The 25,762-nt window shown below is 40.0% G+C and overlaps 1 protein-coding gene across 5 annotated transcripts in view; it reads left to right on the plus strand.

The window, feature by feature from the left end:
* LOC128687835 (NFX1-type zinc finger-containing protein 1) overlaps positions 1–25,762 on the plus strand; it is a 772,006-nt gene that overhangs the window by 129,620 nt on the left and 616,624 nt on the right. For all 5 annotated transcript variants that reach the window (XM_070079951.1, XM_070080150.1, XM_070079996.1 and 2 more), the window contains exon 2: positions 9,805–12,651. In XM_070079951.1, the coding sequence (XP_069936052.1) occupies positions 9,805–12,651 (2,847 nt within the window). The remainder of the gene's footprint in view (positions 1–9,804; positions 12,652–25,762) is intronic.

Here is a 25,762-nt window from a genome sequence, read left to right on the forward strand (position 1 = left end):
TCTGGTCACAATCATGGCAAGTTACAGAGGTAATGAATCAGCCTCACTCCTATATATACAGGTAAGAGCAGCATGCCAAAGCCACTTATATGCATAGCATTACGGGCTGGCTTAAAATTAACTTAAGATTAACTAAGCAATGATGAAATCAGTGATAAGACATTATTGTAAACAGATAACTATAAAATACAAATGAGTATTACAAAGACAGGTCCTATGGTTGCATGCATTGCTGTTCATTCAGTAGAATGGAGTATTCTGTTAGGTGACCCGGTGACCCGGTGGCCTGGTGGCTAAAGCTCCCGCTTCACACACGGAGGGCCCGGGTTCGATTCCCGGCGGGTGGAAACATTTCGACACGTTTCCTTACACCTATTGTCCTGTTCACCTAGCAGCAAATAGGTACCTGGGTGTTAGTCGACTGGTGTGGGTCGCATCCTGGGGGACAAGATTAAGGACCCCAATGGAAATAAGTTAGACAGTCCTCGATGACGCACTGACTTTCTTGGGTTATCCTGGGTGGCTAACCCTCCGGGGTTAAAAATCCGAACGAAATCTTATCTTATCTTATCTTATCTTTAACATTTGTGTGATATAATTGTGATTAACATTTAGGCTATACAATTTATATGGTTCAGTTATTTAGTATTTATTTGGTTTTGAGTGAGTAAGTGAACTTTGAGAAGAGACTTGAATTTATAAACAGGTAGTGTTTCTTTTATATTTACAGGTAATGAATTCCAGATTTTAGGGCCTTTTATGTGCATTGAGTTTTTACATAGCGTGAGATGGACACGAGGAACATCAAAGAGTGATCTGTGCCTTGTATTATGGTCATGTGTTCTGTTGAGGTTGGCAAGGAGATGTTTGAGGGGAGGGTTAATATCAGAGTTAAGTGTTCTATGTATGTAATAAGTGCAATAATAAGTATGGATGTTTTGTATGGTGAGTAGGTTGAGTGTTTTGAATATTGGTGGAGTGTGCTGCCTGTAGTGAGAATTTGTTATCATTCTAACTGCAGCCTTTTGTTGGGTAATTAGTGGTCTGAGATGGTTAGTTGTTGTTGAGCCCCATGCACAAATGGTTACAGTCATGAACAAATTACAAAGTAATGAACCACTGATACGTCCACACCTGGTCACAATTGTAATGAGTTATAAATACAAATATTAAGTGGATCATACACCTACACTTGCGCGTGCACGCACACATACACACACGAGGGCGCACGCACGGACATGTGCACACGAGTGTACAAATATATGCATACACACAAGGACGCACACCCACACAAACACACACACCCAAACACACACACACACCCACACTCACACACACACCCACACTCACACACCCACACCCTCACACACACCCACACACACACACACACACACACACACACACACACACACACACACACACACACACACACACACACACACACACACACACACACACACACACATTCACACACATGGTAATGCATTGTTTACAGCTAGCAGAGTCAGGGTATTTCTCCAGAATGGTCTGTAATATACCACTGTGGATAAAATACTTTGCCATTTCTTGAACATTTCTGAGTGAGTTGTTTCTAAATTCATTAATTTGATCACACTCCAGTACATAATGATGCAAGGTGTGACAATAGTCCATCTGGCAAAGTTTACATTTTGTTTGGTCTACATCTGGTGGTGGTGATTTAACCTGCCATAGATACTTGTAACCCAGCCGGAGCCGGGCAGTAGTGACATCCAAGAGTCTGCTTATCTTGTTGGATGCACCATAGACATGTGGCTCCTCCTGCATGATGGAATGATGATAGATGGACTGACTTGTGTCAATCTCCCTAAGTCTTAAGTCAATAAAGTTCATTTGAAGTTCTTTTCGTATTATTGTTCTCAAACTGCTAACTGACAATCCAAGATTGTAATCTACCCCCTCTTTGAAAGCATACAGCTTAGCCAATTTATCAGTTCTATCATGCATCTGAAGACCAATGTGAGATGGAATCCACAGCATGTGCACTCTGACTCCACTGTCCACAATCTTACCATACCTGTGTCTGGTTTCTGACACAAGCATGTGTCAGAAACCAGACACAGGTATGGTAAGATTGTGGACAGTGGAGCACTAACATATATTAAGTTAGCAATAAAACTAGGCATTAAAAAACAATAAAGAAGTAAAATACACATATAGTACACTCATTACTTACCTTAAAATATATGTAGTCTTAATCTAGGGTGAGATGAGCAGTATTTGTTGCAAGAAATCAAGTGTGGTATGGTAGCCAGCTAGGCTACCATACCAGGCCACCCCACACACAATATTCTGTGACATTTCAGCATCCCAGAGCGATAAAACGCATATACAGTTCATTCATTACTTACCTTAAAATATTTGTAGTCGTAATGTAGGGTCAGAGGTGAGTAAAGGAGATAAAACAAATAAATGAGAGAGAGAGAGAATGAGTACATGAGAGAGGACAGGCACGGAGTTATGTAAACAAGCCAGGTGAACACGTCTGGTTTGCATACAAGTTACATTGTGTACAAGTTATTTCTACATTGATACAGTAGAATAAATAAAGAGGAACACTCCCATTCTCATGTAACACTATTTTTAGAAGAAATAACGCTCTGAGTGAAGGCATACGAAAGGAATAATTTTCTACACTTAAGCCCACTGACACATTTTCTCTTATGTTGGACTAGAGAAAATGTTATTCTTGCAGTCACTCGTGAAAGTTGTCTGGCTACCACATCTCATATTTATATGTTTATTTATTCTACTGTGGGGTGTATTTATCATCTTTATATGTTATGTATCATGTTTGTTATATAATTTTGAAAAAATATCATGGATGGATTATCCCCTCAACTGTCGCAACTCCAAATCCTGAGGTGTCTCCTGGTGTCACAAAATTTCCAAAAAAGAAAAAAAAATTGTTTTCTCGTGAAATGATAGAGAATCTTTTCCCAATTGTAATGATATCAAAAGAATGAAATTTGATGGAAAACTGATTAAATTATGCTCTTGTGAAGTTAGTGACCTCGGCGATATTTACGAATCCACGATTTCGCCCACTTTGAGCCCTATTTTCGGCTAATGCCGGAAAAAAAATCCCCCCCCCCAGTACCAACAATACCACCAGTCCGATAACATTCTTCTTTGCAAATATACAGGGTCTAAAGCCAGCAACAAACAACAAAATACCTTTCATCCGTGGACTGCTTGCAGAGGCAAAGGCAATGTTCGCGGCTTTCACTGAGACCCACATAAAGGATCACTTGGACAACGAAATATAGATCCCAGGTTACAACCTATACAGATGTGACAGAGTGAACAGGCAAAAGGGGGGGGGGGTTGGCCTGTACATTGCAGAGTCACTTGTTTGCACAGAACTGCTTAATGCCTCAAATGATGTAGTGGAAGTTTTAGTAAAGGTCGAGAACCAAAACCTAGTCATTGTGGTAGTCTACAAGCCTCCGGATGCAACATCCCAGCAATTCCAGGAACAGCTGTTAAAAATTGACCACTGTCTGGAAAATCTTCCAGCTCCTGCACCCAACATCTTGCTCCTGGGGGATTTCAACTTAAGGCACCTAAAATGGAGGAATATAGCAAATAATATTGTTGCAGTAATAACACCAGGAGGCAGCTCTGATGAAAACTCACACTCACACGAGCTTTTAAATCTCTGCACAAAATTCAATTTAAACCAGCAAATAATAGAGCCTACTAGACTGGAGAATACACTAGACCTCATCTTCACTAACAATGATGATCTGATAAGAAATGTCACCATATCAGAAACAATATACTCAGATCACAACATAATTGAGGTTCAGACATGTATGCGTGGAGCCCCAGACCGACATAATGAGACTAGTCACAGGGAGCATTCACCAAATTCAACTTCAATAACAAAAACATAAAGTGGGACCAAGTAAACCAAGTCCTAACCGATATAAGCTGGGAAGATATACTAAGCAACACAGACCCCAACTTATGCCTAGAACAGATTAACTCGGTGGCACTCGATGTATGCACAAGGCTTATTCCTCTAAGAAAAAAGAGGAGTAGATGTAAAATAGAAAGAGACAGGCGCTCCCTTTACAGGCGATGGAAAAGAATAACAGAGCGGGTAAAAGAGGTCAATATATCTGAAATGCGTAGGGAGACACTGGTCAGAGAAATAGCAAGCATCGAACTTACGCTAAAAGAATCCTTTAGGAGTCAGGAATCGCGGGAAGAACTAAAAGCCATAAATGAAATCGAAAGAAACCCAAAGTATTTCTTCTCCTATGCCAAATCAAAATCGAGAACAATGTCCAGTATTGGGCCCCTACTTAAACAAGATGGGTCCTACACAGATGACAGCAAGGAAATGAGTGAGCTACTGTTACACTCCAAGTATTGTAACCACTATTTCCTTCTTTTTAGAGTATAACAATTTTGCTCAGAGAGGTTAGGGTAATAATAGTGATCCTCCGGAATGACTAATTTTAATTAAGTATATTCATAATTCAATACCATGATAATATACGAATTTTTGTATATAAGTTAAGAATGCATGTTTGTTCTATATTATCCAAAATATATATATAAGGCTCTCATAACAGACGATTAGGAGGAGATCCTAGATATAACATATATATAAATGGAGATTACTTTAATGTATAAAGTCTTGTTTCCCAATTGGAAGCAGTCAGAATAAAACAGAATATGTCCAGGCCGGCTAATAAACCTTGGCCAGTTACCAGAGACGAGCAGGAGTGTTCTCGTTGGCTGCTACTTCTTCACTGCTCGTCCCTCAACCTTGAGCATACAGGTAAAGTGGGTCACGTGACGTGACTCACCAACACTCAGTAGAGTAGTTGAACATAAGGGGGGGGGAAGGGGGGTATAACCATCGAACATCACGGCTAACCATACACCGGCACACCGGGCGGCAGGCAGGTTACTATACCTGAAATTAAACTTATCATGGCCATATTAACAATTATGATTTATGTAAGAAGAATTAGCCTTAATAATACAAGGACGTTCATTTCCAATTTAGCTATTAAAGTAAATAACCGCAATGTAATATTAAAGGAAGGTTAACCATAGGGGCATGACAGCTACTCAAGTCCCAATATGACTCAGTTTTTAGCAAGCCGCTAACCAGACAGAGTCGAAGATCAAAATGAATTTTTTATGAGAGAGCCACAAAATTTGATTAACACAAGCCTATCCGATGTTATCCTGACGCCAAATGACTTCGAACAGGCGATAAATGACATGCCCATGCACTCTGCCCCAGGGCCAGACTCATGGAACTCTGTGTTCATCAAGAACTGCAAGAAGCCCCTATCACGAGCCTTTTCCATCCTATGGAGAGGGAGCATGGACACGGGGGTCGTCCCACAGTTACTAAAAACAACAGACATAGCCCCACTCCACAAAGGGGGCAGTAAAGCAACAGCAAAGAACTACAGACCAATAGCACTAACATCCCATATCATAAAAATCTTTGAAAGGGTCCTAAGAAGCAAGATCACCACCCATCTAGAAACCCATCAGTTACACAACCCAGGGCAACATGGGTTTAGAACAGGTCGCTCCTGTCTGTCTCAACTATTGGATCACTACGACAAGGTCCTAAATGCACTAGAAGACAAAAAGAATGCAGATGTAATATATACAGACTTTGCAAAAGCCTTCGACAAGTGTGACCATGGCATAATAGCGCACAAAATGCGAGCTAAAGGAATAACAGGAAAAGTCGGTCGATAGATCTATAATTTCCTCACTAACAGAACACAGAGAGTAGTCATCAACAGAGTAAAGTCTGAGGCAGCTACGGTGAAAAGCTCTGTTCCACAAGGCACAGTACTCGCTCCCATCTTGTTCTTCATCCTCATATGCGACATAGACAAGGATGTCAGCCACAGCACCGTGTCTTCCTTTGCAGATGACACCTGAATCTGCATGACAATGTCTTCCATTGCAGACATTACAAGGCTCCAGGCGGACATCAACCAAATCTTTCAGTGGGCTGCAGAAAACAATATGAAGTTCAACGATGAGAAATTTCAATTACTCAGATATGGTAAACATGAGGAAATTAAATCTTCATCAGAGTACAAAACAAATTCTGGCCACAAAATAGAGCGAAACACCAACGTCAAAGACCTGGGAGTGATCATGTCGGAGTATCTCACCTTCAAGGACCATAACATTGTATCAATCGCATCTGCTAGAAAAATGACAGGATGGATAATGAGAACTTTCAAAACTAGGGAGGCCAAGCCCATGATGACACTCTTCAGGTCACTTGTTCTATCTAGGCTGGAATATTGCTGCACACTAACAGCACCTTTCAAGGCAGGTGAGATTGCCGACCTAGAAAATGTACAGAGGACTTTCACGGCGCGCATAACGGAGATAAAGCACCTCAATTACTGGGAGCGCTTGAGGTTCCTAAACCTGTATTCCCTGGAACGCAGGAGGGAGAGATACATGATTATATACACCTGGAAAATCCTAGAGGGACTAGTACCGAACTTGCACACGAAAATCACTCACTACGAAAGCAAAAGACTTGGCAGACGATGCACCATCCCCCCAATGAAAAGCAGGGGTGTCACTAGCACGTTGAGACCATACAATAAGTGTCAGGGGCCCGAGACTGTTCAACTGCCTCCCAGCACACATAAGGGGGATTACCAACAGACCCCTGGCAGTCTTCAAGCTGGCACTGGACAAGCACCTAAAGTCAGTTCCTGATCAGCCGGGCTGTGGCTCGTACATTGGTTTGCATGCAGCCAGCAGCAACAGCGTGGTTGATCAGGCTCTGATCCACCAGGAGGCCTGGTCACAGACCGGGCCGCGGGGGCGTTGACCCCCGGAACTCTCTCCAGGTAAACTCCAGGTAATTCCATTGTTCCAGTCAGCCAAACTCATAGCTATTTCTTTAGAACTTCATTTTTTTCTATCGATTGAGTACAAGAAACTGCCCATTTACCGATTTCAACTACCCAATAATGTGGTCAGAAATTTGCAATTTGGCCAGTTTCACGAAAATTAAAAAAATATGACAATTTCAAAATAGGATCCAGAATGAACAATGCAGACATTCCTGGCTCTAAAATAACATTTTCTTTGCTCATCAGTCACGTCTCCAGCCCCTCTGATATTACTCTTGCTTTCTGTTTTGAATTTTTATTCAGACAAAAAATAGAAGATTTACTGTTATGTAGATTACTGCAATATTGTAATAATTGTATGAATAATGTCAACCCATTCATGACTTCATATTAGAATGGTTACTTGGACATTTATTGGAAAATGACATCATTTGTTTACTTTTGAACATCGACAAAAATCAAACATTTCCCCTCTTTTGAGCTCCATTTCAAGGTTCTTTTTATAGTAAAACCAATCAAAATCACCTCTATTTCTATAATATGTTTTCCATTCTATCAAATGAGACCAAGAAAACTAGAATACAACCATAAATACTATACAAAAATAGAGCACAAATTTGGCATTTTAATTAAAAAAACAGTCGGAGTTTTTTTTTTCTCATTATGCACCGCGTGGTGCAGGATTTTTTTATATGGTGCACACTGACCACAGACCCATTCTCTCACATGTGGGCCTACCAGCTTTCTCCTGCTTGATTTGAAGCCGCTAGAATTTAAGAGTATACATACATCAAAAACGGTGGCTCGTAAGGTGTATATATATATGACCAAAACAGTCAAAGGGTTAATGAGACTCTAATATTATTATCATTACTAATATGGTGTCTCAAGACATAAGACACTCTTACTGATTTTAATGTGTACCTGCATGCCAGCACAGTGTGTAAGTTTATTTAGGTACAGGTATACATATGTATAATTATCAGAGTACCTGGAGTTTACCTGGAGAGAGTTCCGGGGGTCAACGCCCCCGCGGCCCGGTCTGTGACCAGGCCTCCTGGTGGATCAGAGCCTGATCAACCAGGCTGTTGCTGCTGGCTGCACGCAAACCAACGTACGAGCCACAGCCCAGCTGATCAGGAACTGACTTTAGGTGCTTGTCCAGTGCCAGCTTGAAGACTGCCAGTATACATAAAACATTAAATAACTTTTAAAAACGCCTGAAATTTTGGAGTTTCCAGACATAATTGAGAGACATAGTGCTTACGGAGCTCACGGAGAATGTGAACAAACCAGGTGGGGCACAGTGACCGTATTAGAAAGTCAGGTGGGGGAGCCGTATAGAGAGTTTTGGTCATGACCGTATTAACAGAACACCATAAAGCGGGGCCCTACCGTACTCCTAACCCTCACTGGTCTTTTATCTTCACATATTTTATCTTAATCTTATGCACATCTGCCCCTGCAGCACTGTATGACCTTTGTGGGTTTAGTGTTTAGTTTTGAGTGTAAAAATAATATAAATAAAAATAATGAAGGCCCTAATAGCTCACTAGACTAATATATGTATTTTTCATATTCTAAAAAAATCTATCACAAAAGTCTTAAGGCTTTAATTTGTCCTTCCGTACATAATCCAGAATGATTAGGTGTCAGCCTTACCTGCAATTAACCCTTTCAGGGCCGACAGGCCCTCTGAGAGTTGTTCTCAGGGTCGGCCAGATTTAAAAAAAAAAAAAAAAAAAAAATTCTTATGAAAAGATAGAGAATCTTTTCCCGATCATAATGACACTAAAAGTATGAAATTTGATAGAAAACTTATGGAATTATGCTGTCACGAAGTTAGCGGTCTCGACGATGTTTACGCATTGGCGATTTTGCCCACTTTGTGCCCTATTTTCGGCCAATTCCAGTGTACTTGTCAACAAAAATCATAACTATTTCGCTAGAACTCCATTTTTTCTATCGAATGAGTACAAGAAACCACCAATTTACCGATTTCAACTATCCAATACAGTAGTCAGAATTTAGCAATTTTTCCAATTTCACACAAGTTTCAAAATATGCCAATTTCCAAATAGGGTCTAGAATAAACAAGAAAGACATTCCTGGCACTAAAATGACATTTCCTCTGTTCATTAGTCACATCCCCATGCCCCTCTTACATTCTTTTGCTTTCCACTTTGAATTTTTATTCTCACAAAAAAATAGAAGATTTACTGTTATGCAGACTACTGCATTGGTGTAGAAATGGTATAAATATTATTAGTGCACTTGTGAAAGAATATTAGCCTCACCAGTTGATGTGTATTGGAAGCATAGCATGATTTGTTTACTTTTGAACTTTGGTAAAAATCGAACATTTCTGCTACTTTGTGCGCAATTTCAAGGTAGTTTTCTTTGTAAAACCAGTCAAAATCATCTCAATTTCTGTAATATGTCCTCCATTCTATAAAATGAGACCAGGAAAACTAGAATACAACAATAAATACCATACGAAAATACAATGCAAAGCCGCTGTTTTGATCCAAAAACACGGTGAAAGTTTTTTTTTCTCATTACGCACTCTGTGCTGCAGGATTTTTTATGCGCTAGAATTTAGGCATACTAGTACATCAAAAACCCTGGTGCGTAAGCCATACTAGTACGGCCGAAACCCTGAAAGGGTTAAACATTGTATTATTTCTCTCCTGATACTCTTTTTTTTCAGAAAGGCTTAATTGATTCGCATTCCAAAGGCACTGTATAACCCTTTGGGTTTAGTGCTATCCTCTCCATGACATTAACAATAAAAATAATCTTAAGAACTTGATTATTGGTAAAATTATATATATTAGTTTTGCTTATCCTTATTTTCTTAAATAAAATATAATAATTTATTTACTTTCAGAAGTTGGCATAGAGGAGCTAGCAGGATGTGCTTCCAGCCCCAGACACTATGAAGATTATCATATCAGATATAAACACAATTATAGTAATTTTCAAAGAGGTCAAAGGAAATATTTTAAGAGTCACAGGGGATACAGCAGTGGAAATGGGAGAGGAGGAGGAGGAGGTGCAGGCAGAGGTAATGATTTTGGAAACAGTTTCTTGAGTGACTCTATGTCTGAGGAGAGATCATTGGAATCAATCAGGAATCACAAAACAAAGAGAAAGCATTCTATGGGTTTCAGGGAACTGGAAAAGCTGTTAAAATTACCATCTGATGTAGTGGTCATAGAATTGTTAAGGAAAGGGTCAGGCTTTCATCTGCTTCTTGAAGAGGATAATATAAAAGACGGTAAGTTCATGCTTTTGATAAAAGTTCTCTCACATGCAACCTCTACTCAGTCAAATAGGGAAAATTTATGTGACCTCTTCAGCAGAACCTGTGAAAGAAAGTTCATAGACAAAATATGCACTTTCATATTTAAAATCAAGAGATCATATTTAAACAATGCAGAAGACTTGTTCACTAAACTGTGTGTGTTTTTGGAAGCATATGCAAGTACAATGACAACTAATGCCATTGACAGGCTGCCTAGTTTATTAGATGCTTGCACGGCAGCTTTGGCACCATTGAAGGAAAAAAAATTGATCAGTGAAACACTTTTTAAGCAATATGAAGAATTACAAGAAATGCTGACAGAAGCTTCTAAACAGTGGGAACAAGAAAAAAAGCTGGACAGTGAAGAAAAGAAAAGGCAAAAGTATGAAATGGACTATATGGAACCACCTGATGATTTTAGGGAATATCCAGTACTTCCCACACCAAGAGATTTATCAGCAGTTGAACATCCATTTCTTCGCAAGAACATAGTAAAAGGAAAATATAATGATCCTGATCACTACTTGGATGTACAGTTTAGACTTTTACGTGAAGATTTTGTAAGACCTTTGAGGAAAGGAATTCATGATTTCAAGAGTGGTAGAGGTAATAAAATTAAGGATGTAAGAATTTACCATGGTGTTACTATTGTAGGCTCTGAGTTAAAAAATCATGTAGTAATTCACTATGTCCAGATGAATATGTCAAAAAAAATTAAATTAGAGAATTCAAAGCGTTTGTTGTATGGTAATCTTTTGTGCTTCAGCAGTGATGACTTCAGAACCTTGCTTCTTGCCTCGGTTGCTGAAAGAGATCAGGAATTATTAAAAAAGGGGATTATTGTGGTTCAGTTTGAGTCTGATATTGAGATGCTTGACATGTCCAGTAAATTCTTAATGGTTGAGTCAAAGACCTATTTTATGCCTTATAAACATGTCTTAATGGCTTTGAAAAATATATCTGGAACTGCTTTTCCCTTGGCCCCTTATATTGTTTATGTTGAACCAAACATTAAATCTCCAAGATATTTAAATGAAGGAGAAAAATATGATTTAAGAGTCATTGCAAAAATGAAGATGATGAAAAAATCTGAGGCATATAATACACTGTTTGACTTTGAAATGGATACTGAGGAACCTGAAGATGATCAGTGTATTAATCTTAAGGAGGTGAATGTTAGAGGGGCTCTCACAACATGGCCGTCTGAGAATGATTTAGGCCTTGACAGTTCACAGGTTAGAGCTCTTCGTAGTGGCTTGACGAAGCAGTTAGCAATTATCCAAGGTCCTCCTGGTACCGGTAAGACTTTCATAGGTCTCAAGATCACACAGATCTTGTTGCACAACAGTCATGTTTGGAAAAGTAAAGATCATCCAACACCTGTACTGGTTGTATGTTTCACCAACCATGCATTGGATCAGTTTTTGGAGGGAATGACATCTTACACAAGTAACATTGTTAGAATTGGTTCTAGATCCAAGAGTGACATTATACATAAGTTTCAAATAAGTTCTCTTGTTCGTACTCTTCATGAATGCCGTGGGATCCCACAAGCTATACACGAGAGGAGCTGTGAGTTACGAAATCTGATGAAACAGTCTGAATACAAAATCAAGAGGATGAGAAACACAATACTGTGTTGTAAAGAAATTAGAGGGATAATATGTTTTGACATACTTAAGGAAGAAGGGGTTATACCACCACATTTGGTAGAACAGCTGGAAGTAGTTTATGATGACAATAAGTTAACTGCATGGTTACTCCTTGATACTGATCCAGTAAATTTTGACTATGAACAACAGTATACCCTGTCAAAGCCTCAATATAAACCCATTTCTTTAACACAGAAAAAAATTAAAGAAAAAGAGGAAGGTGAATTAAGTGATTATGAGTGGGAAGATGCACATGAGTTGCTTGGTCTTGAAGAGCAAGATAGATTGTTGGAAAAAGATACTGATTATGGTGATGATGATGATGATGCAAAGTGTGAGGTTCCTTACTTAAATTATGAGATAACAGTTGATGGTCTTGCTAAGAAGTTAGACAATATTATGGATATAACAGATACAGAACCTTGCTACAATCATACAGATATATCTGGCCAGTTGGAAGCATTAAATATTGGTCTTAGTATAACTGGAAACCATTTTAAATTAAATCATCTGGAAAATAATCAACAACTTAATTTATGGGAACTTAGTTTTTCAGAAAGGTGGCAGCTATATAATTACTGGTTAGGGAAGTTCATAGACATAGCAACAAACAAAGTTAAAACATTGGAATCAAATTACCAAAAGCATTCACAAGCTCTGCAAGAGACCCGGAACCAAGAGTATTTGTTTACCATGCGTCAAGCTTCAGTAGTGGGCATGACAACTACAGGAGCAGCACAGTACAATAGTATTATGCAAGACTTGGCCCCAGCCATTGGTAAGTAGTAAACTCCTTTAATATCTTAGAAAAAATAATATTCAGTTGTAATAATTGCTGTTTAATTATCTTAACAATTTATCATGTTCCAGCATAAAATGCTGGCCTCACATCTAAGAGAAATCTTAATGTTCTGCCCTAGCCCTTTTTTTTGTGATCAATCCTATCGCTTTTTGATAATACCCATTTGAAAATTTATAGTTTTCCTAACAATATTTCTATAATTGTTACTAATATAAAGATACAGTGGAAAACGGTTTCCTTTAACCCTTTCAGGGTTCAGAGGCCAAATTTCAAAGGGCTCACCAGTGTCCAATAATTTAAAAAAAAAAAAAACAATTTTTTTATTTTTTCTTATGAAATGGTAGAGAATCTTTTTCTAAAGGTAATAAAAAAAAAAGTACGAAATTTGGTGGAAAACTGATGAAATTATGCTCTTGCGAATTTTGATGTGTCAGCGATATTTATGCATTGGCGATTTTGCCAACTTTGACTCCCATTTTAGGCCAATTACATTATTCCAGTCGACCAAATTCTTAGTTATTTCAGTAGTATTACTTCTATTCTATCAATTGAGCACAAGAAATCGCTAAATCAACTGTTTCAACTACAAAATAATGTGATCAGAAATTGGTAATTTGGCCAATTTAGTGCAAATTTCATAATCCAATTTCAAAATAGGGTTCAGAATAAACAATGCAGGCATTCCTGGAACTAAACTATCATTTCCTCTGTTCATTAGTTACGTTTTCAGGCTTTACAAATGAATTCCATTTTGATTTTTATTCACATAATGAATTTTTATTCAAACCAAAAAATAGAAGATTTACTCTTATGCAATATTATAATAATTGTATAAATAATATCACCACATTTGTGAACATATATTAGACCCACCAGCTAGCGTGTATTAGACGTGCGAGATCATTTGTTTACTCTTGAACATCGACAAAAATTTAACATTTTCACTACTTTGAGCTCAATTTCAAGCCATTTCCAATACTAGAACCAATTAAAATCATCTCTACTTCTGTAATATGTCTTCCATTCTATCAAATGAGACCAAGAAATCGCAAATACAACCATAAAAAACATACAGAAAAACACTGCAAAGTTGCTGTTTTAATCAAAAATTATGGTCTAAATTTTTTTTCTCTTATTTTGCAATGTGTGTTGCAGGATTTGTTTTATGTGGTGCATACATGCCACATAGATGTATTCTCTCATATCTAGGCCCAAATTTACTTCTCACAGCTTATCAGAGTGAACTGAGCTCATGGCGTAGATCTACGGTTTGGACCCTGAACATAAAAGCCGTAGATCTACTGGACGGACCCTGAAAGGGTTAAAATGTTTTCTCCATTAAACTGTTGTCAAATTGCGGCATATTTTCATTTTACACTTCGTAAAATTCAGTTTAAATGGTTCTGCTTTTGGGTAGGGAAAAAACTTCAGTGCCGCAAGCTGGATAAATGTCTTAAGATAAGATTTTGTTCAGATTTTTAACCCAGGAGGGTTAGCCATCTAGGAAAACCCAAGAAAGGCAGTGTGTCATCGAGGACTGTCTGTCTTACTTCCATTGGGGTCCTCAATCTTTTCTCCCAAGATGCGACCCCTACCAGTCAATTAACACCCAGGTACCTATTTGCTGCTAAGTGAACAGAACAACAGGTGTAAGGAAATGTTTCCACCATGCTGGGAATCGAACCCGGGCCCTCTGCATGTGAAGCGAGAGCTTTGTCAGTCAGGCCACGGGGCCTGATTTACTGATTTTCTGAATGACTGACCTGATTTACTAAATGATTTAACTGATTTACTGACTGCCTTACTGACTTAACTGATTTACTGAATAGCTTGACTGATTTACTGAATGATTTGACTGATTTACTGAATGGCTTGACTGGTTTACTGAATGATTTGACTGATTTACTGAATGGCTTGACTGATTTATTGAATGATTTGACTGATTTACTGACTTGACTGGCTTACTGACTTGACTGACCAACTTGACTGCTTTACTGAATGACTTTACTGATTGTCCTATTGATTTACTGAATGACTTGATTGATATATTGACTGCTTACTACTTGATTGACTTGACTGATTTACTGACTGATGGCTTACTGACTTGACTGACCAACTTAACTGATTTACTGAATGACTTGACTGACTTGAATGAGTGACCTCCTGAACTGAATGACTACTGACTTGACTGACTGACCTACTGATTCATTTGACTAGACTGACTTATTGACTCAGCATGCCTCTCCACTCCCTCTTTCACAATCATAGACAAAAACCAGCAACCACATTTTAAGGTAAGAAATATTATTTCTGTTGCATTTTAAGCCTTAAGCAACAGAAAATACATACATTGTAACAATAATGAACAACAATTGCCTTATTATTTTTATTTTTGTAAGATTTGGAGACCTAAACAGTTGTTTGTTTTTTTAGGGAGGGGTCTTAGGAACATTACCTTATTTTTCCCATAAGTTTTTCAGTTCCTTTAACATGAATTCATCTAACACCGCATTTTCAGGAACCTAACTACTGTCTTAATTGACCGTCTACTGTTTCTAGTTAATATATGAACCGTTAAATGAGTTAGTATGTGCTGATGCTGGATGCATTTTTTTCCTTTCAGTTTTAATAAGTGTATAATTGGTTATGTCATCTTTGAGGAGTTAGTGCAGTTTTTAGTTTAATATGTTTATTATGTACCCCATACCCATCCTGTGGGAGGTAGTCAAAAGATTACAGAGGTACATAATTGGACCTGGGACTGAACTCCAAAGTTTTGATAGCTGAACAAGTTACAAAGGTAATGAACTAGATCTGGTCACAATCATGACAAGTTACAAAGGTAATGAATCCTAAACATGTCCATACATGGGTACAATCATTAACAAATCACAGAGTAATGAGCAATAACAAACATTCTAGGGAATTCATGCATTGCCCCAACAACAGATGTTGCTCGGTGCCTGTCCCTCTTCGGCAGGACAGCCAGACTGCCATTACAAACAGCAGCAGGTTTAACCAGGATCTGTTGCTTGCAGGAGCATTGACCCTCCCAAAGAGGTCCAAGAGGTCAGTGACTCTGCAGGCAGCCCAAGTGAGAGCTACTCTGGGGAAGTGTCAACGTCCTGGTGGATGCCAATTTGATTGCATATCCCAGGCCCTCTAAAGGTGAAGGTGCAGCAGCTGTCACCTCTGTCTTCTCAGAAGGGCTGTTGGTTGTTCCTACTTGGAGCCCTCCGGGTTCCCAGACATTCACAGTGTACACGAATGTTGAAGCTTGAGTAATTGAGTGCACACTGCCTGTGGCACACCTGAAAGCTGCCTCGTTGTCGAACTCCACTGTGCTGTCTCTGCAGTAGAAGTTTCTGTGAGCCTGGCACACCCTGTGCCATCGCTGACATCGTGAGCTGGGAGGAGAAAAGTGTCCTCCACAGTTGGGGTGGCACTGGGAGTTGGGTGGGTGAGGCAGGGGAGTTGAATGGTTGAGGCACAGGGGTGAAGGGTTATGAGAGGGTCACTGTTTACTACACACTGGGCCTTGCCCTGGGGAGGGGGGTGAAGGCCACTTCCCTACACACTGATTGTGCACTGTTGTTCACACTGTCCTGCCTACAACAAACACATCATGAAAGATATGGGCATGTGACTTCCCAAAACCAGTGTTCCCTTCACCCACACACCCTGTCCCTTCCCCACCCCCCCCAGCAGCATGGGGGAGGAGGCACTGACTGGTACTGACCTGGACACACTCCATTCTCAACACCACACTCAACCTTCACATACTGCACAACACTTCCACTATTTATGCTGAAACAATGCACTGGGATGCCCTCTCACTGCTCTGGAATCTTCCCTAAGCATTCACACTGAGCCCTGTTCATTCGTGACCTGGTCAGCCTTTTTGATCAGGAGCTATCCTTGAAAATTTTGTAGTTAGCCCGCCACACACCCTGCTGCATTGGTCATGCTGAAGGAGGTGCTTTGAGGAGGCTTGTCAAACTTTATTTTATAAATTACTGTATAGGAACCAATCTTGATCTCTGTGAGTCTGGAGATGGAGACTGGTACACACTGCAGGCATGTACATCAACATTATGAGGAAGTGTACTGATCATGAATTAGTTTAACTCTTTAAGTGTCATGGTATTGATTGACACATCCCCACTAGTGCTCCAAAGGGTTAGAAAAAATAAATAAAAAGGAGATTAATTTTCTAAGTGTTCTAAAAATTTTTTTTTAAGGGCCAGTACTTATTGAGATATAAGGCAGTGAACTTGTCAGTCGATCCTCCTCACGTGGTGGCAACATGGAGTACTGCTGCCTGCAGAAATGTCTCAGATAAACCACTTTTTCTTGTTTATTTTTTAAATTATGTAATTTTTATGTTCTGATATATACAATAGAGAGATCTTGTGACTTCATAGCCACTGGTTATTCTGACACAAATACAGTGGACCCCCGCATAATGATTACCTCCGAATGCGACCAATTATGTAAGTGTATTTATGTAAGTGCATTTGTACGTGTATGTTTGGGGGTCTGAAATGGACTAATCTACTTCACAATATTCCTTATGGGAACAAATTCGGTCAGTACTGGCATCTGAACATACTTCTGGAGTGAAAAAGTATCGTTAACCGGGGGTCCACTGTATTAGGTGCAGAAATAGTAATGAAAGTCACAAACACATACTTACACTGACAGGTGAACATGTCCACCTTCTTCCGTCACATACTATTGTCTACAAATATTTCCATTATTATTTTGTATTAACACATCAGTTGATTCCCACCAAGGCAGGGTGGCCCAAAAAAGAAAAAAAGCTTTCATCATCATTCACTCCATCACTGTCTTGTCAGAGGGGTGCTTTACACTACAGTTATAAAACTGCAACATTAACACACCTCCTTCAGAGCGCAGATACTGTACTTCCCATCTCCAGGACTCAAGTCCAGCCTGCCGGTTTCCCTGAATCCCTTCATAAATGTTACTTTGCTTACACTCCAACAGCATGTCAAGTATTAAAAACCATTTGTCTCCATTCACTCCTATCAAATACGCTCGTGCATGCTAATTGGATGTCCAAGCCCCTCACACACAAAGCCTCCTTTACCCCTTCCCCCCAACCTTCCCTAGGCCGACCCCTACGCCGCCTTCCCTCCAATAGAGATTTATACACTCGGAGTCATTTTCTTTTGTTCCAATCTCTCTACATGTTCGAACCACCTCAGCTACCACTCCTCAGCTCTCTGGATAATAGTTTTAGTAATCAAGCACCTTCTCCTAATTTCCAAACTACGAATTCTCTGCATTATATTCACACCACACATTGCCCTCAGACATGACATCTCCACTGCCTCCAGCCTTCTCCTCATTGCAACATTCATCACCCATGCTTCACACCCATATAAGAGTGTTGGTATAATGATACTCTCATTTATTCCCCTCTTTGCTTCCATGGACAAAGTTCTTTATCTCCACAGACTCTTAAGTGTACCACTCACCCTTTTCCCCTCATCAGTTCTATGATTCACCTCATCCTTCATAAACCCATCTGCTGACATGTCCACTCCTAAATATCTGAATACATTCACCTCCTCCATACTCTCTCCCTCCAATCTGATATCCAGTGTTTCATTACCTAATCTTTTTGTTATCCTCATCACCTTACTCTTTCCTATATTCATTTTTAATTTTCTGCTTTTACATACCCTACCAAATTCATCCACCAACCTCTGCAACTTCTCTTCAGAATCTCCCAAAAGCACAGTATCATCAGCAAAGAGAAACTGTGACAACTCTCACTTTGTGTTTGATTCTTTATCTCTTAACTCCACACCTCTTGCCAAGGCACTCGCATTCACTACTCTGACAACCCCATCTATAAATATATTGAACAACCATGGTGACATCACACATCCTTGTCTAAGGCCTACTTTTACTGGGAAATAATCTCCCTCTCTCCTATATACTCTAACCTGAGCCTCACTATCTTCGTAAAAACTCTTCACTGCTTTCAGTAACTTACCTCTATACCATACACATGCAACATCTGCCACATTGCCTCCCTATCCACCCTGTCATATGCCTATTCCAAATCCATAAATGCCACAAAAACCTTCTTAGCCCTATCTAAATACTGCTCACCTATATGTTTCACTGTAAACACTTGGTCTACACACCCCCTACCTTTCCCAAAGCCTCCTTGTTCATCTGCTGTCCTATTCTCCATCTTACTCTTAATTCTTTCAATAATAACTCTACCATACACTTTACCACGTATATTCAACAGACCTATTCCTCTATAATTTTTACACTCTCTTTTATCCCCTTTGCCTTTATAGAAAGGAACTATGCATGCTCTCTGCCAATCCCTAGGTACCTTACCCTCTTCCATACATTTATTAAATAATAGAACCAACCACTCCAAAACTATATCCCCACCTGCTTTTAACATTTCTATCTTTATCCCATCAATCCCAGCTGCCTTACCCCCTTTCATTTTACCCACTCCCTCACGAACTTCCCCCACACTCACAACTGGCTCTTCCTCACTCCTACAAGATGTTATTCCTCCTTGTCCTATGCACAAAATGACAGCTTCCCTATCTTCATCAGCATTTAACAATTACTCAAAATATTCCCTCCATCTTCCTGATACCTCTAACTCTCCATTTAACCCTTTCAGGGTTGGTGCCATACTAGTACGGTGTTGTGATAGAAACACAGGCCTTATCTCTAGGCTTTATTGAACATAGAATCTTCATAGTACTTCTGCAACAACAAAATATAATGACTAGTACATCTAATAATAGCTTCTACAGGGATGGTGATGTCTTGCATATGTCAAGAGAAAAGTTATAACTACAGGCCACATATTTAAACTCACCATGTAATCTGCATCGCTGATAAATGGATAAAGTAGGAGAGAATCACACACCATGTGTTGGTGCCTATGACACACACCAAACTGTTGTTGTTGTTAAGGGCCCCTAGAGGTGGTGCAGTATTATCCTGCTGCTGCTCCCCACAGGACCAGTATCACTACAATCTCCCCCTTCTAAAATATCAGAGACAGTAATCTCCCAAACTGTTAGGTGGGCGACGTACACGTCCCGACCTTCGTAGCCCTTGAGCCTCTTCACCAGGTTCGATATTTTCCAGCGGGGTTTGATTAACTGCTGGAGCAGAATCCTCTATTTCCATAGGGGTAGTCTCAAGGGGCTTTCCAGGAGAAAACGAAGCATCTTTCACATCTATTGGTGTATCTTGAGATTCCACACTAATAGGGATTTCAACTGGGGCTAAATGTCTTGTAGATACTGTAGTCTCTTCACCATTTTGGTAGCGAATGTGGGCGTAATGTGGATTAGCTTGCAGGAGCTCTACCTCTTCCACTAAAGGATCCGTCTTGTTCATCCTACGGTGACTCTTCAGGAGAACGGGTCCAGGATGACATAACCAAGTGGGCACGGAGGCTCCCGTAGAGGAACGACGTGAATAGTTGAGGAGTCTTTCATGAGGGGTTGCATTAGTAGCTGTGCACAGCAGTGATCTAATAGAGTGAAGAGCATCAGGTAGGACAGTTTGCCAGTGTTGAACAGGTAGATTGCGCGACTTTAATGTCATTGTAACTGCCTTCCATATAGTACCATTGAACCGCTCCACTTGACCATTGCCTTGAGGGTTGTAGCTTGTTGTTCTGCTGCAGGCAATACCTTTGCTAGCCAAAAACTCCTGAAGTTCGTTACTCATGAACGAGGATCCCCTGTCTGAATGGATATAAGCTGGCATACCAAAAATAGAGAACAACTGTGAAAGACAACTAATAACAGTTGAAGCAGCCATATTTGCACAGGGGAATACAAAGGGAAACCTTGAATATTCATCTACTATGTTAAGGAAATACCTATTCTGATTTGTGCTTGGTAGGGGTCCTTTGAAATCTATATTCAATCTTTCGAAAGGCTGGGTGGATTTTATGAGATGAGTCTTCTCTGGCTGATGAAAGTTTGGCTTGCACTCTGCACATACTCTGCATGCTCTGATCACTTGTCGCACATCTTCCACTGAGTAGGGCATGTTCTTTGATTTGACAAAATGGTACAGGCGTGTAACTCCTGGGTGACACAAAGCCTTGTGGAGAGCTGAGAGTGATTGCAAATCATGACATGCTGCTCCACAGTGGGACCTAGAGAATGCATCAGGTGAGATGTTCTCTTGACCCGGTCGGTACAGAATATCAAAGTCATAACACGATAGTTCCATCCTCCAGCGTAATATCTTGTCATTCTTTATCTTACTTTTGTGCCTCTTGTCGAACATATACATCACGGACCGTTGGTCAGTCCTTATGGTGAAATGTCTACCAGTTAAATAATGCCTCCAGTGGCGAACTGCTTCTATGATGGCCTGGGCTTCCTTTTCTACAGCAGCATAACATTTCTCTGATCCTTGAAAAGTTCTCGAAAAGAAGGCTACTGGTCGTCCTGCCTGAGATAAGACTGCAGCAATGGCAATGTCAGATGCATCCGTTTCCACTTCGAATGGTAGGGACTCATCAATGGCTTGAACTACTGAGTTTTCAATGTCCTGTTTGAGAGTATGGAAAGCGGCTTCTGCTTCCTTTGTCACAGGAAATGTGGTAGCACTCAATGGGCGGACTTTACTTGAATAGTTGTAGATCCATTGTGAGTAATAAGCAAAGAGACCAAGAGTTCTTCGGAGTGACTTTTTGTCTTGAGGCATTGGAAGTTCCCGTAGAGGTCGTAGTCGTTCAGGGTCTGGGAATATTGAACCTCCTTCCACTACATAACCAAGGATGCTAAGCCTTTTAGTTGAAAAAGTGCACTTTTCCTCATTGTAACTGATATTTTTCTTCTTGGCGGCTTCCAAAAACTTATCAAGGTTTGCATCATGTTCCTCCTGGGTCTTGCCACAAATGGTAACATTATCTAAATATGCGTAGGTTCCCATGAGTTGCTCTTCCTGAATGAGTGAATCCATAATTCGTTGGAAGCAGGCTACCCCATTGGTGACTCCAAAAGGGACTCTGGTAAACTGATACAGGCCATCACTAGCCTGAAACGCTGTGTATGGTTTATCTTCATTCCTTATAGGGACTTGATGATAGGCACTCTGCAGATCAATTGTGCTAAACACGTAGTACTGAGCAATTTTGTTCACTGTATCGTCAATTCGAGGTAGAGGGTACCCATCAAGAAGTGTAAATTTGTTGATTGTCTCAGAGTAATCGATAGCCAGTCTCCGTTTCCTATAACCATCTTTAACAACAACAACCTGTGCACGCCAAGGGGAATCACTCGGTTCTATAATACCCTCCTTCAGCAGCCTCTGAGTTTCTTTCTCAATGAACATCCGATCCTCATAAGAATAGCGGCGTGACTTAGCTGATATAGGATGGCAATCCACGGTAAGATTTGCAAACAGCTTTGGTGGGTCTACCCTTAAAGTGCTAAGTCCACAGACAACAAGAGGAGGCAGTTCACCTCCATATGTTAAGGTGACACTACCATGCAGCTTCTGAAAGTCCTGACCAAGGATAACATCAGAGCACAGTTGTGGCAGAATAGCTAAATGTACATCTTGATAATCCTTTCCATTAACTCTGAGATTTACCTTACAAAACCCTAAGGTCTGAATAGAGAGAGATGTTGATGCCATGGAAACGGTACCTGATGAGTGATGTAGAGTCAAGGAGAGCCGTTTAACTAAGTCAAGGTTGATGAAACTCTCTGAGCTGCCACTATCAATAAGACCATCTACGTACTTCTGTTCCTTTGATGAATACTTTCACAACTGCCTTTGACAGTGAATTTGGAGTAGCCGCAGAAGTCACTGTTGCTAGAGTCGCATGATCACTGGAATGTGTGGAGGCACTAGCTCTTGTTGATGCATTAGCACGACATACTTTAGCAAAGTGACCTTTCTTGTGGCATTTATGGCACATTGCTTCACGAGCAGGACACTTTGGACGTGGATGTCTTGAAAAACCACAAAAGAAACACACCGTACCTGCTGCTGCTGTCACTGAGGCAGGTTCCCCAGTAACTTCATTGCAAGAGTCTTGGTCAGGAATTGCAGCACTTACCACTCGAGAAGGCTGAGTGGTACTGTATACTTCAGAATTCTTCTGGGCTGAATCTAGAGCTCTTGCCTGGTCAAAGGCAGCGGCTAAGTCGAGAGTTTTATTCTCCAATAAACGCTGCCTTATTATTGGTGATTGCAGGCCACTGATAAAAGCATCCCTGATGGACTCTTCACAATACTGAGCAGCTGTCACTGCTTGGAAGTGACAGTCCTTACCTAAAATTTTCAGTGCTTGAAAGTATTCCTCTAAGGACTCATCAATCTGCTGGCGGCGAGTTGCAAGGCGATAGCGTGCAAAGATTTCATTTGTAGGTTTAATATACTGAGACTTGAGGGTTTTGATAGCATCTTCGTAGGTATTACACTCAGAAATAGTCTCGTATATCTTAGGTGACACAAAATTGATGAGCAGACTTAGTTTATCTAGATCTTCTTTAGGAAGGGCTCCCAAGAACTTTTCGAAAGTCTTAAACCAGTGCTTCCATTCCTGAGCAGCCGTTGATAAGCTGGGGTCACAGTCTAGCCTCTCAGGTTTCAGTAAACGCTCCATGTTGTGATGTAGTCTAGCGCAGGATCACCACCAGGTAGCCCAGGATTCTATGTTCAATAAATTGTTGTGATAGAAACACAGGCCTTATCTCTAGGCTTTATTGAACATAGAATCTTCATAGTACTTCTGCAACAACAAAATATAATGACTAGTACATCTAATAATAGCTTCTACAGGGATGGTGATGTCTTGCATATGTCAAGAGAAATGTTATAACTACAGGCCACATATTTAAACTCACCATGTAATCTGCATCGCTGATAAATGGATAAAGTAGGAGAGAATCACACACCATGTGTTGGTGCCTATGACACACACCAAACTGTTGTTGTTGTTAAGGGCCCCTAGAGGTGGTGCAGTATTATCCTGCTGCTGCTCCCCACAGGACCAGTATCACTACATACGGCTTGCATGCCAGGGTTGGTGCTGTACTAGTATGCATAAATTCTAGCGCCTTCACATCTAGTGAGAGAAAGCTGGTAGACCTACCTATGAAAGAATGGGTCTTTGTGGTCAGTGTGTGTGGTATAAAAAAAATCCTGCAGCACACAGTGCATAATGAGGAAAAAAAAAAACTCCGACCGTGTTTTTGGTTTAAAACAGTGACTTCACAATGTATTTTTGTATGCTATTTATGGTTGTATTCTAGTTTTCCTGGTCTCATTTTATAGAATGGAAGACATATGGAAATTGAGATGATTTTGATTGGTTTCACAATGAAAAGTATCTAAAAATTGAGCTCAAAGTAGCAGAAATGTTCGATTTTGGCAAAGTTCAAAAGTAAACAAATCATGCCATGCGTCCAATACACTTCAACAGGTGAGTTTAATATTCTTTCACAAGTGTGCTGATATTATTTATACCATTTCTACACTAATGCAGTAGTCTGCATAACAGTAAATCTATACCATTTCTACACTAATGCAGTAGTCTGCATAACAGTAAATCTTCTATTTTTTGTGAGAATAAAAATTCAAAGTGGAAAGCAAAAGAAATGTAACAGAGGCCTGGGGATGTGAGTAATGAACAGAGGAAATCAAATCAATCAAATCAAGTTTATAAGGATTACAATGCTCAGTTTACAGAATTTGGATATTGTGTGGTTTACATGTTTTAAAATACTAATTACAGAGGGGGCCACTAGAACATCTAGCATTGCTAGGCATTTCGGGCAGTCTTAGATTAATTCTTAACTTTAAAATATTACAAATTATGAGGTAAGTTGGTATTATGGCTAAGTGACTAAATACTAGTTTGTGAGTTTAGCAATGTGAATGCTTTTGTTTTTGCACAATACATAGTTTCAGTATTGGAGTATCACAGGCCAACTTATGACTAGTTAGGATTCATTATTTTAAGATTAAGATTGATATTTCTGTGTTTATGGTCAAATGGGTGAGTGTAAGTGTGAACCACCAGGTGGTATTCATGTAATTAGTTGACGGGGTGTATCAGGGAGACAAGATATTTTCTAATGGTAGTTTTGAAGGTGATGAATGTGTCTGCAGTTCTAGAGTTTTCAGGTAGGGTGTTCCAGATTTTAGGGCCGTTGACATACATTGAATTTTTGTAAAGGTTCAGTTGGACACGGGGAATGTCATAGAGATGTTTGTGTCTGGTGTTATGCCTGTGGGTTCTGTCACAACTATCAAGAAAGCATTTTAGGTCAAGGTTAATATTGGAATTTAAGGTCCTGTAAATGTAGATTGCACAGTAGTAAGTGTGGATGTACTGAACAGGGAGTAAGTTTAGATCTATGAAGAGTGGGGGGTGTGTTGCCAGGGATGGGATTTAGTGATAATTCTTATTGTGCCTTTTTGTTGGGTAATTATTGGCTTTAGTTGTGTTGCTGCAGTTGAAATGTTATTTTAGTGCCAGGAATGTCTGTCTTGCTTATTCTGGACCCTATTTAGAAGTTGGCATCTTTTGAAATTTGTGTGAAATTGGCAAAATTGCCAAGGACTGTTGAGTCCAATATACATTAACAGGTGAGTTTAATGTTCTTTCACAAGTGCGCTGATTTGGTTCTCGACCTTTACTGCTAAAACTTCCACTACATCATTTGAGGCATTTAGCAGTTCTGTGCAAACAAGTGACTCTGCAATGTACAGGCTAACCCCCCCCCTTTTGCCTGTTCACTCTGTCACATCTGTATAGGTTGTAACCTGGGATCCATATTTTGTTGTCCAAGTGATCCTTTATGTGGGTCTCAGTGAAAGCCACGAACATTGCCTTTGCCTCTCCAAGCAGTCCACGGATGAAAGGTATTTTGTTGTTTGTTGCTGGCTTTAGACCCTATATATTTGCAAAGAAGAATGTTATTGGACTGGTGGTATTGTTGGTACTGGGGAGGGGATTTTTTTTCCGGCATTAGTATCTGTCTCTGTTGGTTTGGAGTGGAGGCCATCGACTGTGGTTCCACTCCAG

The sequence above is a fragment of the Cherax quadricarinatus genome, chromosome 1, assembly GCF_038502225.1.
Source record: "Cherax quadricarinatus isolate ZL_2023a chromosome 1, ASM3850222v1, whole genome shotgun sequence".
NCBI classification, from domain to species: Eukaryota; Metazoa; Arthropoda; class Malacostraca; order Decapoda; family Parastacidae; genus Cherax; species Cherax quadricarinatus.